This window comes from Brachycentrus maculatus, unplaced genomic scaffold, assembly GCF_059751285.1.
Source record: "Brachycentrus maculatus isolate JH-2025_06_01 unplaced genomic scaffold, ASM5975128v1 h1tg000536l, whole genome shotgun sequence".
In the NCBI taxonomy this organism is placed as follows: Eukaryota; Metazoa; Arthropoda; class Insecta; order Trichoptera; family Brachycentridae; genus Brachycentrus; species Brachycentrus maculatus.
Genome location: NW_028281282.1, coordinates 338,595 through 362,648, shown reverse-complemented (window position 1 = coordinate 362,648; position 24,054 = coordinate 338,595). Strand labels below are relative to the sequence as shown.

General features: G+C 36.3%; 1 protein-coding gene across 2 annotated transcripts in view; it reads right to left on the bottom strand.

The window, feature by feature from the left end:
• Positions 1-24,054, bottom strand: part of LOC148301607 (oxidative stress-induced growth inhibitor 1-like) — a 51,626-nt gene that overhangs the window by 15,743 nt on the left and 11,829 nt on the right. For both annotated transcript variants that reach the window (XM_088273005.1, XM_088273006.1), the window contains exons 2-4: positions 7,795-7,996; positions 5,382-5,581; positions 984-1,067 (exon numbers count right to left, since the gene is read on the bottom strand). In XM_088273005.1, the coding sequence (XP_088129131.1) occupies positions 984-1,067; positions 5,382-5,581; positions 7,795-7,861 (351 nt within the window). In that variant the 5' untranslated portion in view covers positions 7,862-7,996. The remainder of the gene's footprint in view (positions 1-983; positions 1,068-5,381; positions 5,582-7,794; positions 7,997-24,054) is intronic.

The following is a 24,054-nucleotide window of genomic DNA, read 5'->3' as shown; positions in this document are numbered from 1 at the left end:
ATCTAATCAGTAATAACAAAGAATGGTTGCTTATATTTTTAACCGGATCCACGCGGCTCGCATAACCGTTTGTGTTTTTACAAGACATGCCCCATACGCGGCTGACATAAGCGTTTGTGTTTTCACTTTGCTCCAAGTTTCGAACCTCAGTTCAACTTGGAGGGATTTTTTCATGGTGTGGAACTTTGGATAAAATAATACGTCAATCCTCGGCCTTATGACATCTGTTGAAATATCTGACTAATAATTTGTAACATCACAAGGATAAATAAAACAACAGATCCCTGATTTTTCTTGCGGTCGGTAATTAGTCCGCGCCATAATCATGCCCTATATCTGTCTCACTCTCGACGCTACGCATCGCCAGTGGGTAAGAGTGACACACGATGCGTGCTTTGATTTATTTATGTTACGATCTAATTTGTTTATATTACGATATATTTCAAGAATAATGTGACACACGTGTATTATAGAGTACCAAAAAGGCACAATGAATCCCATTGAACGTTTTTGTTTAGGAAAATAAATCGTTTCAAAACTAAATACATGATAAAAGTAATAATTTAAAAAACGGCGAAATACAGCCACGAGCGTCTCTTAGGAACAAAGTTAACGCGTTTAAAAGGTTAAAGAATAACAAAGAATGGTTGCTTATATTTTTAAAGAATAACAAAGAATGGTTGCTTATATTTTTAAAGAATAACAAAGAATGGTTGCTTATATTTTTAAAGACCGTTTTAACACTAACTTTTGGGTACGTAATAAATTTGATACACTATGCAGTGAAGGGTTAATTATATTTTAACAGACATTGGATTATTCAGCCTACGGATGATAATTCAATATTATAGATGCCACAACTTGAGATGGAACGTGTATTGTTATTTTCTACAGTAGTAATCTCAGATTGACACCTCGCCTCTTCGAGTGTGCAAGAAAGGCGGGTATTCATGGAAGAAGAAGTAGAAATATAAGGCTCCCACCTGTCTTTCCGGATAGTGCTTCCACTCCAGCATGGACAGGGCTTCGGAACCCATGTCGGCTCCTGGATGCATCAAACTGTCAACCTGCAAAATAAAAAAAATATACAATTTCAGTTTAAGTGGAGGAACAAACACATGAAAATAGAAAGTAAAATGAAAATATACAAAACATGTGTTCGACCAATAGCCACTTATGGGATCGAGGCAAGAGCAGATAGTTCTAGAACAAAATCTCGACTTGGAACCTCCGAGATGAAGACTCTCCGATCCATAACCGGAAACACATTGCGAGACCGAGTAAGAAATACCGACATCCGGAGCATGTATAAGACGGAGGATATCGTGAGGTGGGGACGACAACGAAGGCGATACTGGAATGATCATGTAAACAGAATGTCAGATGACAGACTTCCACGTATCGCCCTTCAAGGTAACCCTGAAGGACGCAGACCCCCAGGCAGACCTCCGAAACGGTGGAAAGACAGCTGGGAGTCAACATCCCAAGAGCTACAAGCGGAGGCACAAACAGATCCTTAGGATCTAGAAAAAGACGAAGAAGAAGTTTTAGTTGGTACCACTATTTCTTCAAATAAACTAAAATCATTCCACATCACTTTCAAACACAGTGTTTGAAAAAGTTGCGGAATGCATCATACAATACAATACAGTGCCCTATATACCATTGGTTGCGATAAAGGAGAAGATTTTTTTTAAATCATACACACAATCACAAATTACAAATTTTTTCAATTTATTCAACAAAAAAATAATATATACATAACAAACAATATTCAAGGCGTATATATTAAAAGTAAGCGAGAAGACTTCAAGGTGTAGAAGAATCCCGCTTCGGAAAACTCCTTCGGACACATGGAACAGATCAATATCCAATGTGATATTGTTCAACATAGCGGTAGCTCTTCCTGCAGGCATAACCATCGGCAGGTTGGTCCTGTGTATAGGAATGTGAAACAATCTATGTCGACGCTGTCTTAGCTAACTATTGTGCATCGAAACCCGTGTCACAATAGATTTTAAGAAATAATGGTATTCACCAAGTAAAACATAAATTGTTTAAAGATTTTATTTAAATTATTGTAGAAATATCTTTTCCGTCCCAAGTGTGTTAACAATATTAATTTATTGATTTGGCGTTTCATTTGTAGAACTCAATTTTTAAATCAAATTCAAACACACATTTTTGAGTCTACAAAATTATATTTTATTATTTTTTACACATAAAAACAAAATTTGTGACGATGGTTTCGCCTTGTTATGGCATTTTCAAACTATTGTCGGTAGTTTAACCGTTTGACCGCTATGCGGCGCTGTCGCGCTTCGATATTTCGTCTCTAAAACAGCTACGCAGCGCGGTCGCGTTGTCATTTTAGCTTGTCGGTCCGCATGGGAGGTCGTTTCTTGCCGCTCGTGTGTTTTTAAAATAAAAGTGTACTTTCTCAAGCCTAAAAAGTACTATACATCAGTTTTTATTTTAAAAATATTTTTTTAAGCTGAGGTAGGTGTGGCAAAATATTTTTCTAATCAAAATATCTTGATGTGTTCATTCAAAGATAAAAAAACGAAGCCGCATCCAGTGATTCTGATTTCCTCCAATGCAAATTCGAACAGTGTAAGAGTAAAAAAAAAAAGAAAGGCTCTTACGAGTATACAAAAGAAAAACCAAGTATGATTCACCACTATAATATACATATGGGAGGGGTAGATGAATCAGACAAAATGTTGTATGCCTACTTAGATGAGAGGAGAACTTGCAAATTCTGGAAGAAGGTGGTTTTCAACATTTTTGGAAGGATGGTGTTGAATGGCTATATCGTATACAAATCTAACACCTCAGAAAAAAAAATGTCCCGGCTGCGATTAACATCCGCTATTATTGGACAAATCGAAGAAGAATGGATGACCTTTAGAAATATGGAAAATAAAGCATTTGCTTTGGAAAAACTGCCTGGACGCCATTTACGGCAGTATGCGGTCTGCAGTAATAGGTGGACTGAAATAAAACGTTCCAACCTTATCTGTTGTCGTTGCGAGAAGGGGCTACATGGAATTTGCGCAGGAAAACATAAATGTGAAACTTTAAAAAAAAAAATTATTTAGCTTTCCTTTTTTTTATTACATACTACTTATATTTCTTTTAATTGCCTTCAACAGTTGTTTGCATTTATTCTTTATCTACAAAATGTTAAAAGTTATATGTAAATCGATGTAATATTGGAGAAGTTATAAAGTTTTTAGTAGATAAGTATATATTTTTTTATTTTTTATATACCCAAATTTTCTATAGCAGTTTTAGAATGTATTGGAATTTTGAAAGATAGCTGTCAAACGGTTAAAATGTAAAAATGTTCAATATTCCCTTCGTATTAAAAAAAAATATGCATCATCTTTGTTGACACATCTATGATGTATGTCTTGATAAATACTATGTGTAAACACGCTGTATTGGCATAGAAAAACAATACAATGAACTAAAAATTACAACCTACTAAACAAGTGCTGTATTATTCAAATTTACACAGATGTCTCTTTGGAATACAACGCAAATTACTTAAAAAATGGTGTGTTTTGTTTATTAAATTGACAGAATTGAGTTTTCCGCGGAGTGAACTTGACGTGAGACATTGTTTTGTTATAAGTCAATTGTTTAATATACAAAGTACTGAGAATATATATATATTTTTTTTTTTTTTTTTTTTAAATTGAAATTTGTATTTTTTTTACAAAATACATATTTGAATAATACAGAATAGTTGGTAAATATACGATACATTTCAAATATAACGTTTCTACCTCTCACATAAAGTAGGTACTTGTGTTTAGAGAGGGACTTCGTTTTACTTTTTTTTATATAAACAAAGTAAATTAAAATTAAAATTAAAAATAAACTAATAAAAGTAAATTTTAAAAAAAAAATATTCCTCGGTATGGAGTCTAGGTAGGGGTGAGTCTTATAAGTTATTTTATTTTAGTTTTAAAGGTTTGATAATTTTTTATGGATTTTAAGTTAAGAATTGGTGAATGTTACTTAAACCAGCCTATGACGGTCGTCAGCCCTGTAAATGCCCAGACTTCCATATTCTTCTTCATCTTTGATGAGATGTCAAAAAATAATATCAGTCACATCGCGGCTGTCCAAACTTGAAACAAAGTAAGGGACATTTTTTTGCATTTTTGGACTAAGTAGAATCTACTTAGTCCAAAAATGCAAAAAAAAAGTACTACAAAAAAAATGTCCCTTACTGTGTTTTGAGTTTGGACAGCCGATCACCCCGCTAATTCACCAACTGCGCTGGTTAAGCATAAACTAAGTATTAACTCTGTCTACTCATGTATAAATCAATGCATAATACGGCTCCAGGGTATCTCAAAGAGCTGCGTATCGCAGACAAATTGATTGATAGACATATCACGCCTCGATCGGTAAAGCAACATCACTTATCTATTATTTATAGATTTGGCATCAACTTTGTGGAATAAAATAACCATTGAAATATCCTCCCAACCCAACCCCATGGTAGACCACCTCTTAAAAACTAATACCTCTCAAAAACAGGCCACAAGGCTTATAACAAGATGAAGAAGAATATAATAATGCTGAGGTATTTTGAAACAACATATTATTAATTAAAGTTTTCATCAGAATTAAATTTTTTTCGTTTTTCTAAATTTTCTAAATTGTTCATGATTAGACTTTTATTTAATAATCAACATGTCATTCAACAAAGTTAATGCCGAATCGATAAATAATAGGATACAGTGAAACCTCTATCTATCGTTTTTAAAGGGACCTATTGAAGTTAACTATGAATGCAAGAAACCAATGAATGAGGGATAAAGAAGTCAGTACACAAGGAGATACGATCGAGTAAAGATACCGTCCTCCCAATCTGCATAAACATTAGTAGGTGGAAATTTCAAGAATACAAGTTTTAGATGTTAATAAATGTATTTATTTAAAAAAAATACAAAGTTGAACAGAACCCAAAGATCTTCAGACCTCTTCTGCTGTATCCATCACACAAGCTTTCCATAGTCTGTATCCCACACGTTAAAATATTGTCGTCAAATGTAACAAAATTGAGAAAATTTAAAAAAAAAGGGAAAAAAAAAAACATTATATCAAATATGTAGCATAATTCAAACGATGAATGCGGTAAAATGGTGGATTGAAACGATCGATGCAATCTATTTTTGTATGAAATGAATTCGGGGTAGAAGAAATAAACGACACATCCGGGAAAACGATTATTCGAGGAACGATAGATAGAGGTTTCACTGTATTATGTATTGAAAGCTCACAACCACATTCCTGGATCCGATACAGAAGCTCTAGGCTTCCCGACAGACCACTCTCGCAAAGCCTTAATAGGACCTTACCAGCAGCGGTATGGGGTTGGTGCTGCGCCCCTCTAGCCCCTCGGCCAGGGCAGGCAGCGGCAGCAGCGGCAGGGCGCGTGCGGGGGCCCCGCGCAGGCGCGCCCCCAGCATGCTGTCGGGGTGCTCCGCCGCGCCCGGCCGCAGCAGCGCCCAGTTGCCGGCCAGCTGGTGCGAAGCGCTGATGCCGCTCGGCCCATTGCCTAGGGAGAGGAATACAGAGATGTAAGTGAAAACCGAAAAGTGGACAAAATATCTGGGAATAACATTAACCTGTCCGGGAGGATGGACGTAAATGAACATCAGTGCGAATTTTCCTTAAAGGAGTGTGGACGTTAATGAATGTCGAAGTCCGTCTGTCAGTTAGTATGATGTAACTTGTATAGCAATGACATCTGTGGATTTATATAATCCACTGACACTTCGTGATGGAATTGCATTTTTAATTTATTATTAGATTAAAACCAATATTTTTAGCTTTTCCACTTTTTTATTTGACCAGCGACCGGGTTTCGTCGTTACCGACATCATCAGACTGGTGAGAGGCTATACAAATTGTTATATTATATATAAAAGAAGGCAGGAGTTGATAACCATGATTTGATATAATTTTATGAGAAATTAATTTAATTTGAGTGAATTTAAGTATTGTATGATATTCAAAATAATTTTTATAAAGGTTTTTTTGTATTGAAAGCACGATTTTATATAAAGTTATAATAGATTTTATCTCTATCTATTATAACTATCAAATCAAAATCTATTATAACTTTATGTAAAATCGTGCTTTCAATACAAAAAAACCTTTATAAAAATTATTTTGAATATCATACAATACTTAAATTCACTCAAATTAAATTAATTTCTCAAATCATGGTTATCAACTCCTGCCTTCTTTTATATATAATATAACAATTTGTATAGCCCCTCACCAGTCTGATGATGTCGGTAACGACGAAACCCGGTCGCTGGTCAAATAAAAAAGTGGAAAAGCTAAAAATATTGGTTTTAATCTAATAATAAATTACATCTGTGGATATTTGTGTGTAATTTTGTCATAATTGAAAAATATTTCGTTTTGTTTTTTTTAAATTATACTAACATAATTTCTACCATCATCATAAATCGATTGAACGAAAAAAAAATTCATGTAAAAAGAACCCACTCCCCTGAGAAAGTCGGACATAAATTTTTGCACTCCCGGAAAGGTTAAAATAGGCCAATTCAAATGGACCAAGCACATAGAAAAAATTGTAAACTAACTTATGTATTTGAACTATATTTTCAAACGTTTGTCTAGTTATGTCCATCCAAACACCAACAAAATGGTCTACCATGCCCTTTGTACTTGTGTAATTCTTCTTCAAACCCTCATCCGCACCCGATGGTGCATAGGGCACTGCATCATATAAACGCAACAATCTTGATCGTTAACACATGAAGGAAAGGTGATTAACCCTCCGCTTCGGGTACCGTCCAGGGTATTCAAGGGCACTGCATCATATAAACGCAGTGATATCTTGATCGTTAACACATGAAGGAAAGGTGATCGGCCCTCCGCTTCAGGTACCAGTCCAGGGTAGTAATGTATAAATATTAGAATGAAAAAATCAGTTTTATTTATTTGACCCCACCCTGGGAATCGAACCCGGGACCTTCAGTTTGGTGGCCATATGTGCTAACCATTGCACTAATTAGGTTAAAATATAAATTGATCACTTAAACCAGCCAAAGACAAGTCATGAGTTCTGTAAATGCACTGACTTGAGTACCTGCGCAGGACTGGTCACCTTGCCTTTACATAATAAATTATCAAATCAACATTACATCAAATTGATGCAGTGCCCTATGCCCCATTGATGCATTTAAGGGTCAGTAGTATCTGTGAAATTAATACGCATACTAATAAACTGAAAATATTGATATTTCAGGATAAAATATCTGCCAAATAAAATAGGGTTTGGTATATTATACTTCATTTATATTGCCATTGTATTGTCGAGGGTCGATTTTGGTTATATCAATTTTTGACATTGATTCTATGTAAGGCTTGAACACCTAACGGATTTCGTCTAAACTTCCCTCCTTTTGTTATACAAACAATAGATTTTTTTTAATACTTCAAGTAAGAATTATATTCAGCAGAAAATACAAATTATCAGTAGGGTTGGCCTTTAAGTACCTACCTATTTTGTTAGTACCTACCTAAGAGGTATATTTTTTTTTAAAAAGATAGAAAATCAATGACAATATTGTATTATGGCAACCCCACAAATTCCCGATCACCGTCGGAAACCGGCGAACGCGCCCGAAGTCACATTCTGAGGGAGAGAGCGGATCGACAAATGCCGGGACGAATTTATGCGTCTGTTGAAGTTCTCTTTTCGATTGTTCTAGAAACATTGTCGAGACGGACCTATGACGACGACCTCCTTGTAGATGGCGTCGTCCGGCAGGCCGGGCAGCGAGAGCAGCTCTCTCATGTTCCCGGCGGCCGCGCCCCCCTGTCGCGAGTTCCCGCGCTTTCTAACGTCAGTTTTGCGACACTGACTTCACGCCGCTGGGTGCTTCCGACGGCGGCCGCTGGCGGCGCTGAGGGCAACGGGAGACTCAGGAATCTGGAACGAAATTCAAAATTACTGTCGGGCTGCTTGTTGCCAGTATGATGAAATAAAATGCGCCGGTAGTACCTACCTACTGAAATTTTAAAGTAAAAACTACAAGTTTTTCCCTAAAATTTTCACTCAAGAATTACATCAAATTATAGTTACTCTAAACATAAGAGTGAACCCACTCACAAGAAAAATAGGCTATAAAACTTATAAAGTTGGAGCCTAAGTAGGAACATGATAAGCGGTATGACATAAGCCGTAGCTGTTAGGACTGTGTCTCCATCAGTAATATAAATTACGGACATAAGCCGCTTGTGCACTACACGGAATTTTACCATCCGGCAGTCCGGTTTTGAAAAATGAAAGCGACTGCGACAGTTTAGCGTGATCAAAATAAAATAATTAAAAGTTATTGTAGGTAGTCAGTTAATCTCTGTTCACCCTACCCTGACCCCTGACTGGTATATGTACACTAGAGTGGAGCGTTGATGTATGAAGAAAGTTATTTTTTTAGATATCAAAGACAAAGGGTCAAAAAAGTTTAATTTTGGATTGCATATAACGTAAGAAATATTTTTAAAAAAATATTCCATACTACTTTTGGCCCTCAACCAGAGCTCAAAGTTTTCGGAAAAGCCATTTTTCTCGCTTTACCAGCTGTCATTTCGTATTTTAGTAATATAGACAGTCTTATTAAATGTTAAAAGATGTAATATACTTTACTTAATAAGCACATAAGGGCATAAGTTGCACTTTGCGTTGTTATAAATAGGTAGCGTTGTTTCAGTAAGTCATTGTTTCCATCGGTATTAGGCCGGCGCGCGGCGCTCAAAATATCGGTTGCGCTGTCCGTTTTTTTTTTAGACCCCGGTACTTTTAATATGTGTTAGAATTTTAAGTGTAATTAACTTTCAGTTTGTTTGTTTTTTTTTTATTTATGTAAATTTTATACATTCCTTTAAAAGAACAATTATAAACATATTTAAAATATTTTTTGCAGAGACCCACCAAGTCACCTTGTGTCTTGTCGGTGGAGTTCTTTTTACATACATTTTTTTATTGTTTTTATCCATTTCAACCTTATATACACACAAAAAAGAGAGAAAAAATTATTCTCAACTATTTTACAATTTTCATAGAATTAACTCTTGATCGTTTACTCATTATTTTATTTTGCCTTTGTTCCATATTTTATTTTGACCTCTAACCTCCGTCGGCAACAAATTAAAAATGTTTGTAACGATATATTGCAGTGTTGGACTCCCTATTTATTGTTAATTCTTGGGACTATAAAACCTTCGTTGTGTGTAAATCGTGTATTATAGTTGTATGCTAGAAGATTTTTATATTTTTGTCTAGTTACACCCATTTGTCTTTGATATAAAAAAAAAATATATATATGCTTTTCATACATCAACGGCCCACTCTAATGTACACGGTTGATTGTGTTTTTAAAGGTGCTAAAAAACAGTTCGCATTCCATATTCGCATATTTATCATTCATAAAACCAGAAACACGATAAGACAGCGGTCAGGCAAGCAAAAAACCCAATCCATTCAATTGATATACCTATAAATACATACATGTACATACGACACAAGTGTGTGTGTGTGTGTATATTTAGTGATTATGTATGTGAATTTATAAATGTACGTAAATACATACATATATGTAGGGTGATTATTAAAAAAAAACACTTGTTTTTTTTACCACTTGAGTTTATTTCATGACGATTAGTTTCGGAAGCCAAGCTTCCATTTCGGCAAATCATCTTACCACAACTCGGACCTCACACTAACTAACTAACTAACCATCACGCCGCTTCCCCGCAAGGTAGGCAGAGAGAATAGAACGCCACACCACTCTGTCTTTGCAAACATTCTTCGCCTCTTCCACGTTCATGCATCTCCTCATACATACCCGCCGATTGTTACGACTCCTAACCTGACCACACACCTACTAATAAAAGAGTTTCTGCTCAATAAAAAGCTTCTTTTCATCTCGCCAATAGATGTCTCTAGTGAAGTTCTATGTAGTATTTCAAGAATAATGTTTCAAAATGGGTTCATATGTATTTAGAACTTCCAAGAATTTGAGTAGTGTGGTTGTCAATAATGGGTAGAATTGGTGAATGTTACACGTGTGCAAAGTGATCACTTAAACCAGCCTATGACGGTCGTCAATCCCGTAAATTACCAGACTTCCATATTCTTCTTCGTCTTTGATGAGATGTCAAAAAATAATATGAAAAATAAATAATTGCAATATCTTAAGTTAAACCTCATTGCACTAAATTACCCAATGGCTACTATTGGGTAATTTATTGCATCGAGACTTCGTGTTTCAGTGAATGCATATTTCATTTTTATGCATGCATGTCATTCCGTTCATTGCGCATATTAATCGTTTAGCTGGCGTTACACGTACGCGCTTCACCGCGCGGACTTGCGGGCGAGAGTCGACGCACGTTGTCGTGAGTTGTCTACAGTCTACACAGAGGCTCGTTCCCAAACGTATGACGAGATACCAGAAACTGTGAAGAATGAAAGTGATTTGATCTAATTTAAATATAAATGTTGAATTATAGATCTTGTTTATGTAGTCCGCCTCCGTAGTGTAATGGTCAGCATGCTCGGCTACCGTTCTGGAGGTCCCGAGTTCGATTCCCAGGGGGGTTTAATAAATATAAGTGATTTTTTCACTCTAATATTTATTCAATATTACACTGGACTGGTACCTGAAGTGGAGGGCTGATCACCTTTCCTTCATAGATCGAGATGACACTGCGTTTATTTGAAGCAGTGCCCTATGCACCATTGGGTGCGGTAAGGGATTTATTTTTACTATGTAGCATTCATGACATACGGCACAGAAACAAGAGCCGACACCGCGAGAACAAAAAGCCTTCTTAGGACATCCGAAATGAAGACTCTACGACCCATTGCAGGCCTAACACTTCGCGACAGAGTAAGAAACTCTGAAATAAGACAAATCTGCGATGTTGAAGATGTTGTGCGATGAGGAAGAGAAAGAAGACGTTTTTGGAAAAATCATGTGGGAAGAGCGAGTTCGGTTCGAGTGGTGAGGATAGCAGCGGACAGCAGCGTGAGAGGTAGCAGACCCCCAGGAAGACCACCTAAACGTTGGAGAGATAGCTGGTCTTCCACCTCACAGGAGCCGATCGGAGAATGACAGGACATAGTCCTAAACAAAGAGGAAGAAGAATTATAGAGTGGTCGAGTGGGAAATGCGATGACTGAACATTTTCTGCCAATGCGTGGAATGGGCAAAAGAATGATGAAAGTAGACTGAATGCAGTCGGAATGCGATCTTTCAGCGCGACTAAACCACGTATGATAGATGTTCCAATGATGATATAAGGAAGGAATGCAAGGCTGAGGTGTGTTGCGATGGTTTGGCCACGTGAATCGAGGAAAGAACGATAAAACAAATTTATGAGGCGAACTTAGTCGGAAATAGGAGCAGAGGAAAACCGAGGAAAACTTAGCATGATCAAGTATTTAAAATACTCTTAAGTGGTCAGGTCAGGAGTCGGAATAATCGGCGGGTATGTAGTATGTATGAGAAGGTGCATGAATGTGGAAAATGCTAAGAATGCTTGCAAAGACAGATTGGTGTGGCGTTCTTTTCTGTCTGCCTACCCCTGCGGAGAAGCGACGTGATGGTTAGTTAGTTAGTTATAAATAAAGTGACCATACGTCCCGTTTTGAACGGGACCGTCCCGTTTTTAGACAGCCTGTCCCAATATAAAACAACATAATTTTTTCATATTTATATTATTTATTCCTATTATTTTCTTTATCAACATTGCTTTTCTTTCATGAATACATAAATACTATGAAAAAATATGTGTTTTCTTGAATATACATACTATTACGTAAAAATTGGTAGATGTCCCGTTTTGAGGACAAAAATAAATGGTCAGTTTAGTTATACATGATATAAGTATAATATCAACTAACTTGAGTGAACTGTTTTTTTTTTTAAATACGTTTAAGAGAAATATTGTTGATGTCTATTTGACTAGTTGATAAAGAAAATTTCTATTATTTGATAAAAACATGTAATGTAAGTTTATTATATAGTTATACTTTTATGTACATGACAGTTTATTTTTATTTTTTGATTACTTAAGTGAAAACCTCTTATTGGAATGTCATTTTTCTAATTTTATTAAATTATGTTATTTTTATGAAATATTCTGTTGGTTTTCCAAATAAAAAAACAATTCAAACAAGAAGTTTGCACACTTATCGTACCGCCTCAAAGCACATGGCATTTTTTAAAAACACATTTACCTACGCACCTTATCAGCGGTATTTTGCCCGATTTATCCGTGCGACAGGGCGCACAATATCTCGCGATAAAGCACGTACGTGTAAAGGCAGCTATTATTAGTTAGCGAAATCCATCACATGTAAGAAAATCGCACGTCTAGGGGTTAATTTATCAATACGATAAAAATCATATATTTGAATAAATTAGTATCGGGAAGTTGTTGTGCCTCAGTTGCTTTCGAAATAATAATAATAATAAAACCATTATCCGCACCCCAATGGTGCATAGGGCACTGTGCCATATTAACGCAGTGTTATCTTGATCGTTTACACATGAAGGAAAGGTGATTAGCCCTCCGCTTCAGGTACCGGTCCATGGTAATATTGAATAAATATTACAGTGAAAAAATCACTTATATTTATTTTACCCCCCTTGGGAATCGAACCCGGGACTTCCAGAACGGTAGTCGAGCTTGCTGACCATTACACTACGGAGGCGGACAAAATGCTTTCGAAATAGGAAATGAAAATTCGGAGTGTCGACTTGCCCAAGAAACAGCATTGGGCACATTTGCAATAATTAAAATTAAGGTGGAAATTCAAAATTCGTCCGATTCAATACTCGTCGCATTGTTCGCTCATTTGTATGTGAGGTCCAAATCCGGGATTATATTCACATAAACGAGAAACGCTAAAAAATATCCTTTTCATTTTTTATTTTGGCTTATAATGTTTCGAAATTGAACTACATATATCGCTCGCTCCTTTCAACAACGTCGTATATAAAAAAACTTGACTTTTCAGGAGATCGTTTTTAAAGTTTAAAGACATAATACAATGTATTAAAAATAAATATCAAGCCACTTATTGAACTTTTAACTTTGCAACAGATCTTTTTAGGTAAAACCTGAAGGTTTTTCTCCATTTGAAAAATATTTAGTACATTTAAAAAAATAATTAAACCATACCTTTTCTTCGAAATGCAAAAACAACAGTTTCTGCCCTGTAGCGGGTAAATATTATGTTTAAAATATGCCGCTTTTGCTGGAATATAGTACATTTTCTGGGCATTCCGAAAACACGCTCAACTGAAAATTTGCGATTTTTGATACATGACGTTGTTAAAAGAGTGAGCGATATATAGAAGTTCCAAGAATTTGAGTAGTGTGGTTGTCAATCACGGGTAGAATTGGTGAATGTTACTCGAAGTGATTACTTCACCAAGCCTATGTATGACGGTCGTAAGCCCTGTAAATGCCCAGACTTCAATACAGTGGAACCTCTCATAACGAGTAAAAAAATGTAAAAATTTTGCCCCTTTAACGAGCAACACTTTGCATAAGGAGTTACAGAGAAAGGTCAACTCCCTTTTTCACGACATTAACTTGTGAGCCGGGACATCCGCGCCAGTCAACACAAAAAATGTTTCGCTTAACGAGTAAGATTCTGGAACGAATTATGCTCGTTATGAGAGGTTCAACTGTATTCTTCTTCACCTTTGTTAGTTAGTTCAGTTGATCAGCTAGATCCGATTCCGACCCGACGTTGGCCGGTACACAGACGCCTCCTCAACCCAGACCACCACAGCAGACAGACACGGAACAGTGCAAAGACATTTGCAGAGAATGCTCAGAGATTAGGTTCAGCATGGCATTCGTCACGATTCGGTATTCGTGCGTCCCTCAGACGACGAATATGGAGGCGCGCGGAGAGATCACGCCCTCGCATCGCGGTGTCGAGGTTCGCTGAACCGGCGTGGGCAGCCTCGACCCCAAAAAGAGACTGGTCTTCGGGCAAGACGAAATAAATGTTAATGTCCGTAGAGATTGATCACTCGCCGTCCGCGGACACGCAAAGGTGGACTTGCAGACGATAATTTTGCCGACTTCCAGTCGACGTTGTCGCGAAATAAAATCAAGGGTCATCACAATCTGGTTATATTAAAAAATATTTATTTTACTACAAACTGTTAACTATATTTTTTGTTATACTCAATAATATTAACTCTTACCACTCTGTAGGCCAGACATTCTGGCCTGTATGATTCTAGTAGGCAGCTCCGTGGGCCACAATGTCTGGCCCGGCGCAGGTAACATTAACCACTGATTTCTCTATCACCCAAGTATATTCTACCAAAAAATATTTCAGATAAATACAGTTAATCTTCATTAACATGGTCATACGAATTGCCAGACAGAGTGTCTCAAAATTAGCGAACCAAAATATTTATTGTAATGGTAGAAAAACGTCGCTTTTTTTTATCAGGGTACCTGATCAGTTATGAGAAAAAATGGTCAGAGTGGAAAGGGTTAATATTTAAAGCGTTTACTTTGTGGTTAGTTATTTTTACTTATTTTTTTATTATAAAAATGTTAATAATATTCGTATGTAACCATTCACCGAGATTTTAATGTCTACCGGTTTGAAGACGTACCCGTCTCTTCGTCAGGACAATCACTACCACAGCATGCAAACAATACTACCCGTTAAGGGTGTGGTAGTTAATACCATAGCACTATTTACACACTTAAAAATACACAAAATGTGTTTAACATTTTGTGAAGATTATTTTTTTAAATTTTATTATTTATTTACTGTATTGGTCAGCAATATATACACATAGCAAGACAGGAGCCCACAAGATGGACCCCTAGGATTCTACGATGGAGACCCCAAAAGAGATGGTCCGACGACGTTGTAGCTTTGGGAGGAAGAAACTGGCTGCAAGCAGCAACCGACCGGAGGAAATGGAAAGTAGGGGAAGAGGCCTATATCCAGCAGTGGAGGTCAGAGGGCTCATGAAGAAGAAGAAGAAGTAATGGTCAGCACACGTGGCTACCATTCTGGAGGTCCCGGGATCGATTCCCATGGGGGGGGGTCAAATAAATATAAGCGATTTTTTCACTCTAATATTTTTTCAATACTACCCTGGACTGTTACCTGAAGAGGTGGGCTGATCACCTTTCCTTCTTGTGTTAACGATCAAGATAACACTGCGTTTATATGATGCAGTGCCCTATGCACCATCGGGTGTAGATAAGGGTTTGAAGAAGAAGATTTTACACATTTCTAATTTAAAAAAATATTGGTTTCAATTTACCCAGTAAATATCACTTTTTCTTAAAATATAGTCTGACACATCGCTCACTCCTTTCAAGAACGTCATAAATCAAAAAACTTAATTTTTCAGGAGATCGTTTTGAAAGTTTAAAAATATAATACAACATATTAAAAGTAAATATCAAGCCGCTTATTTAACTTTTTACTGTGCAACAGATCTTTTTAGGTAAAACCTGAAGGTTTTTTATCACTTTTGAAAAATATTTAGTAAAATGGCTAGATTTTACCACAAAGTGACCGCGGAATCAATTTATTTTGGCTTATAATTTGACCTGTTAATTTATTTACAACATTTCGAGTGTGTCCAAATACTTGTTCACAAATCTGGATAATTAGCCGAAAGTCTCCAGTTTTAGAAAAAGTTTTAATCGTCCACAAAATCATGACAATACCGCCATATTTTGACAGCCGACTTCCAGCCATAGACAAAATTTAATAATAAAAAAAAACACCAGAAACAAACCAGCCTTCGATCAAAGTTCAAATCTTTTTCCGTCAATGAAAAATCGCAAATGTTAATCACACCATTAGCCTCTGCTACGATCTACGAACGACATTCAAGGAAACATTGACAATCTCATAAATCGTTGCGTGAATGCTTTTTTTTTTTTAAACTGCAGTTTTTTTAGCGTTGAAGGTTGGCGACAGTAGAGGACCGATTGATACACATATGCTCGTATTCACAATGGATCTTTGTCAGACGGCAGGAATATCTAATTTAAAATATAATAATAATAATTAAACCCTTATCCGCACCCCAATGGTGCATAAGGCACTGCTTCATATGAACACAGTGTTATCTTGATCGTTTACACACGAAGGAAAGGTGATCAGCCCTCCGCTTCAGGTACCAGTCCAGGGTAATATTGAATTAATATTACAGTGAAAAAATCACTTATATTTATTTGACCCCCCTTGGGAATCGAACCCGGGACCTCCAGAACGGAAGCCGAGCGTGCTGACAATTTAATTTAACATACTTAACCTATAAAGGATTGTATTAGACTCGTGGAGTGTTTATAACAGCCGATAAAATTCATATTTTCATTCATCATTTTCTTTTGGAAAATTCGCCTGCGAAAAAACGTTATTTTCGTAAGTCGGCAATGAATGACGTCGCATAATCGATGGAGTTATTTTAATATTGGTGTCATTGCTAAATTGTTGGCGGCTCTATTTGTTGATGTCTATGGTCCACCGGTTATGGGTTGAAATACTTGATCATGTAAAGTTTTCCTCGGTCTTCCTCTGCTTGAATTACCAACCGCATTCGCCTAGTGAACTTGTTTTATCGTTCTTCCTCGTTCGTTCGTTCCACATGTCCAAACCATCCCAACACACCTTTCTGAACTTGATGGACAATGCTTATCTCAGCCTTGCATTCTTACCTTATATCACCATTGGAACATCTAGCATACATGGTTTTGCCGCACTGGGATATCGCATTCAGTCTACTTTCATCCCTCTTTCTCCAACAGCATGCTTCACTTCCATACATCAGGAACTCCATGGTATACTGCCAGTTTAGCTTTTGTAGTTAGCCTTTTGTTTGCTACAACTGATTTCAGCGCACCATTCACTCTGTTCGTAAATTAAAGTAATTAAAATAATCGTTCGTAATAATTGTACATCATTATTAAACGGTAGCATTAAAATTAATCATAAATTTTTCTAATCAGACACATTTACAGTCGGTCTCCAAGGCAGTGGTCGGCAAACTCATAGTCATCAGAGATAAATATCCACAGTACAACGATTGATGACTTCTTTCAAGAGCTGAATTTGGCTCCACGCTTCACTTCCATACATTCTTCTTCTGTGTGTGTCATGTCAGGTCCCCCTGACGTCGACTATAATTTGAGAGTAATCGTCCTTGTCTCGGGCAGCTCCAAACAGTCCTGTTCCCATGGTGCATAGGGCACTGCATAGTATTGACGCAGTGTTCTCTTGATCGTTACTTACAAGAAGGCAAGGTGAGATCAATCATGCACTTCAGGAACTAGTCCAGGGTTATATTAAATAATTTCATTAATTGATTCGGCAGTCGCTTTGTGGTAAAATCAATCCATTTTCAATTAATGTATTACTTAGTTAATACCACTTTTTCTTCTACTGTGACACGTGTTTCGATGCATTCCACATCATTTTCAAACATGGTCAAAAGTGGTCAAATCATTTTCAAGGTAGATTTTAAGAAAAAGTGGTATTTACTAAGTAATAATAATAATAATAAAACCCTTATCCGCACCCCAATGGTGCATAGGGCACTGCTTCATATGAACACAGTGTTATCTTGATCGTTTACACACGAAGGAAAGGTGATCAGCCCTCCGCCTCAGGTACCAGTCCAGGGTAATATTGAATAAATATTACAGTGAAAAAATCACTTATATTTATTTGACCCCCCCTGGGAATCGAACCCGGGACCTCCAGAACGGTAGCCGAGCGTGCTGACCATTACACTACAGAGGCGGACCATTACACTACATTATTTATTTAAAAATAATATTAAATAAATAATGTAAAAATATCACTAATATTTATATATGCAATCGTCAAACAGTTATAGCAATATTTTACTGTTCATCTTACACAACAGAAAATGAATCCGGGGATCCGGTCACTCGGTCCACTAGTGATCGGATCGTCGAGAGCCGTTCGTTCGCGAACGGCTATCAGTGTATCATATCTACATAGTAAAAGTGAGCGAGTGTGCGTGAATCGATACTAGACCATGACCTTACACATCTGCGGTCAAGTTCGTACACGCTCGTGGGAATACACCCAACATAAAATGGTGCCTTGGCAGAGAAAATAAACATGTATACCCACAGCGATGGGACTAATCGAACGATTTACATAAATAATTCTCTTATTTATTTTTTTACAAAAATGTTAATAAAATTAGTATATAACCACTCACCGAGATTTTTGCTACTACCCTGTTGTTGTATTGTTTGCATGGTGTGTTAGTGATTGTCCTGACGAAGAGACGGGTACGTCTCGAAACCGGTAGACGTAAAAATCTCGGTGAGTGGTTATATACTAATTTTATTAACATTTTTGTAAAAAAGTAAATAAGTAAAAATGACTAACCACAAAGTAAATGCTTTAAATATTAATAATATTGAGAATAAAATAATTCTCGGCAAGAACTCGTTTGCTTATCAGGTTAGCGAATTCATTCGGACAGTCGGAAATTATTCTTCTAACCCTTATTCGCACTCCAATGATGCATAGGGCACTGCATCATATACCCCCTCCCCCAAATGTGCAAAGATCCTGAGAATCTATATTATCCACTGACACTTCGTGATGGAATTGCATTTTTGATTTATTATTAGATTAAAACCAATATTTTTAGCTTTTCCACTTTTTTATTTGACCAGCGACCGGGTTTCGACGTTACCGACATCATCAGACTGGTGAGAGGCTATACAAATTGTTATGTTATATATAAAAGAAGGCAGGAGTTGATAACCATGATTACCATTTCTTCTTTTATATATAACATAACAATTTGTATAGCCTCTCACCAGTCTGAAGATGTCGGTAACGACGAAACCCGGTCGCTGGTCAAATAAAAAAGTGGAAAAGCTAAAAATATTGGTTTTAATCTAATAATAAATCCTGAGAATCTTCGCACACATCTTTCAACCAACATCATGGGCTATAGTAGATTTGACGTGTATACTCGTCATGAATCAGACCCGCGAGTAATACGCCTTATCGGAGATTCTGGACAAATGTATAAAAAGATTCTGGCAATGGACCAATACAAGATGTTAAAACTATTAATTCACATTTCTCCCCGATACTGTAGTAGTTTTTAATGTTACGTAATTGATCATTAGCGTGCGGGCGGCTCGCAGCAAAGCTATATGTAGCCAGCGGTGCCTTTTTTGTATTATTTTTTGACATCTCATCAAAGATGAAGAAGAATATGGAAGTCTGGGCGTTTACGGGGCTGACGACCGTCATAGGCTGGTTTAAGTGATCACTTTACACACGTGTAACATTCACCAATTCTACCCATTATTGACAACCACACTACTCAAATTCTCGGAAGTTCTATATATATGAACCAATTTAGAAACCTTCTACAAAAAGAAGAAGAAGGATCTACAAAAAGAAGAAGAAGATGAAGAAGAAGAAGACTTTACACACGTGTAACATTCACCAATTCTACCCATTATTGACAACCACACCACTCAAATTCTTGGAAGTTCCATATATATGAACCATTTTTGAAACATTGTTCTTGAATCACTAGAACTGCACTAGAGACATCTATTGGTGAGATGCAAAGAAACTTTATTAAGCAGAAACTCTTATATTAGTATGTGAGGTCCGAATCCTGGATTACAATCACACACATGAGAAACGCCAGAAAATACCATATTCATTTTTTTAATCAATATTAATAAATAAATAAAAATATTAGATAAGATTTGCAGGAGATGGTGCCAAAGGTGGATAATGTGTGGAAGGAAAGTTAAACAAATTTTTGAGACAAATGTAGTTGGAAAAAGAAGCAGAGGAAGACCGAGGAAATCTTGGCACAATCAGGTATGTCGAATACTAGAAAGCGGCCGGGTCAAGAAGCGGGCATGTATGACTAGATGTATGGATGTGGAGGAGGCGAGGAGTGTGTCAGGACAGAAGAGTGTGGCGTTCCATCCTCTCTGCCTACCCCTGCGGGGAAACGGCGTGATGGTAGTAGAAGCAGTAGTTTACTTATTATCAACGTGTATTTTACAACATTTTGCTGTAAACAAATACTTGGCAGTAATCAAGTCAGAAGTCAAGTATGAGCAGTTCTATGAATGTGGAAGAGGCGAAGAATGTCTGAAAAGACAGAGTAGTATGGCATCCTATTCTCTCTGCCTATCCCCGCGGAGGCGGCGTGATGGTTAGTCGGTTAGTAATAAGTTTATCGCTCGTATAAAGTCGTTAAATAAAATATTAAATACGCCATTATATATAAGCAAACGTTGCCACGAGAAATTTTTAATTACACAAAACTAATTATTCATACAAATATCGCTCACTCCTTTCAACAACGTCATATATACAAAAAAAAATATGTTTCAGGAGATCGTTTTTAAAGTTTAAAAAATAATCAAATGTATTAAAAATAATCCGTGTCCGCCTCCGTAGTGTAATAGTCAGCACGCTCGGCTACCGTTCTGGAGGTCCCGGGTTCGATTTCAAGAGGGGGTCAAATAAATATAAGTGATTTTTTCACTGTAATTATTTATTCAATATTACCCTGAACTGGTACCTGAAGCGGAGGGCTGATCGCCTTTCCTTCATGAATTAACGATCAAGATAACTTTTTTTTATTCAAACCCTTATCCGCATCCCAATGATGCATAGGGCACTGCATAATATAAACGCAGTGTTATCTTGATCGTAAACATATGAAGGAAAGGTGATCAGCCCTCCGCTTCAGGTACCAGTTCAGGGTAATATTGAATAAATATTACAGTGAAAAAATTACTTATATTTATTTAAACCCCCCTGGGAATCGAACCCGGGACCTCCAGAACGGTAGCCGAGCGTGCTGACCATTACACTACGTAGGCGGACAAAACGATCAAGATAACACTGCGTTTATATGAAGCATTGCCCTATGCACCATTGGGGTGCGGATAAGGATTTTAAAAAATATATCAAGCCACTCATTGATCTTTTTACCGTACAGCAGATCTTTTTAGGTAAAACCTGAATGTTTTTACTCCATTTTAATTTTTTTTTGTATATTTAAAAAAATAATTAAACAATACATTTTCTTCAAAATGCAAAAACAACACTCTCTGCCCTGTAGCGGGTAATTATTAAGTTAAAAATATGCTGCTTTCGCTGGGATATAGTACTTTTTCTGAGCATTCAGAAAACATGCACAACTGAAAATTGGCGATTTTTGATATATGACGTTGTTGAAAGGAGTGAGCGATATAATTATCTCTCTTATCTTGGCGCGTGACATGAAGTGTTCAATTAACCCACTCGATCCCGTGGAAGACTGATAAATCGATATTATATGTGTGATTAAATATTATATTAATTTTTTAAATCAATTTTTTTTTACTTCTCATCAAAGATGAAGAAGAATATGGAAGTCTGGGCATTTACGTGGCCGACAACCACACTACTCAAATTCTTGGACGTTCTATATATCGTAGTCATACAGGAGAAAGTGACCAAGTGCATTTTTTACAAAAACGTGATCATTGACTATTTGATATTAGCTTAATATTGCCCTGAATTGCATTTTAATCTTAGAAGTATAATATATTGAATAGTTAAAAAAGAAAAAAAAAAAAATATATATATATATATATATATATATATATATATATATATATATATATATATATATATATATATATATATATATATATATATATATATATATATATATATATATATATATATATATATATATATATATATATATATATATATATATATATATATATATATATATATATATATATATATATATATATATATATATATATATATATATATATATATATATATATATATATATTCTTCTTCTTTTAGGACTAGGTCCTGTCATTCTCGGGTCGCTCCTGGGAGGTGGAAGACCAGCTATCCTTCCATCGTTTAGGTGGTCTTCCTGGGGGTCTGATCCCGCCTATGCTGCTGTCCGCTGCCACCCTCACCACTCGATCCGAACTCGCTCTTCTCACATGATCTCTCCAGAAACGTCTTCTTTCTCTTCCCCATCGCACAACATCTTCAACATCGCAGATTTTTCTTATATCTGTGTTAGGCCTGCAATGGGTCGTAGAGTCTTCATTTCGGATGTCCTAAGAAGGCTTTTTGTTCTCGCGGTGTCGGCTCTTGTTTCCGTGCCGTATGTCAAAATCGGTCTTACGCAGGTCTTATAGATTCTCACCTTACTCTCTTTCAGCATGTATATATATATATATATATATGTATATATATATATATATATATATATATATATATATATATATATATATATATATATATATATATATATATATATATATATATATATATATATATATATATATATATATATATATATATATATATATATATATATATATATATATATATATATATATCTGTACATCGGTGGGTATTGACGGGTTTGCGATTTGTGATAAATAGAATGACAATGTAAAAAAAAAACACGTACGTTGAAAGAAACGCCGCTGCGTATAAAAAAATACGTGATAAGCTTTCGCGCGGTGTTTACACCAAGCCTGATAACGGAGCCGAAAATGGAAGTATCCAGAAGTCGATAAAACCGACCCCAGAAGAGAGATAAGGCTAGTATATATATAATACGTATCGCTCACTCCTTTCAAGAACGTCTTAAATAAAACATCGTCAATTTTCAGTTGTGCATGTTTTCGAAATGCCCAGAAAATGAACTATATCCCAGCAAAAGAGGCATATTTTTAACTTAATATTTACCCGCTACAGGGCAGAAAGTGTTGTTTTTGCATTTTCAAGAAAAGGTATTGTTTAATTATTTTTATTAAATATACTAAATATTTTTCAAATGGAGAAAAAACCTTCAGGTTTTACCTAAAATGATCTGTTACACAGTAAAAAGTTCAATAAGGCTTGATATTTATTTTTAAACTTTAAAAACGTTCTGCTGAAAAATCAAGTTTTTTTTATTTATGACGTTCTTGAAAGGAGTGAGCGATATAACGTGGACTATTGTCGTCGACGAACTGAGGACAAGGATGTCTGGGCTCGAATCTGGGCCAAGTTTAATTATTGAGTCATTACGGTGATCTTACGTGTGATAGTGCAACAGTATTATGATAACAGTTCGGTGATTCGTTATCAACTCAAGGTAGTCCATGGGCGATCGGATTAGAGTGATGCCTCTTATATAACGAGCCAGATCGTTATATGCAAAAGTTCGTTATATACACTAACCCCCCTACAACTTTGATATTCAATTCGAACCCGTATCCGCACCCCAATGGTGCATAGGGCACTGCATTATATAAACACAGTGTTATCATGTTATGTGTTAAGACACACCAATCTGTAATTCACTGTCTTATGTGAGTGGATCAAAAACAAAGTCTTTTTATTTCTCAAAATAATAAATTTCTTTATTAATTGTTAATGTCCGCCTCCGTAGTGTAATGGTCAGTACCCTCCGCTTCCGTTCTGAAGGTCCCGGTTTCGATACCCAGGGGGGGGGGGTCAAATAAATATAAGTGATTTTTTCACTCGAAGATTTATTCAATATTACCCTAGTATTATTCCATAATATTGACTAGTACCTAAAGCGGAGGGTTAATCACCTTTCCTTCATGTGTTAACGATCAAGATAACACTGCGTTTATATGATGCAGTGCCCTATGCATCATTGGGGTGCGGATAAGGGTTTGAAGACGTTTTGTCCACATGAATTTTATTTGACCAGCAACCGAGTTTCGTCGTAACCGAAACCATCAGACTGCGGGAATTTTATTAGGGGTTCATGTTTTAAATTGTATTTTTTCATTTTAAATATCGGAAATGACTGTAATGAGTCATCTTAAGTTGAAATACAATTTTAAAACCTCAATTTCCCTATAACGTCCCCTCCGATAACGCGGTACCTATCTCAG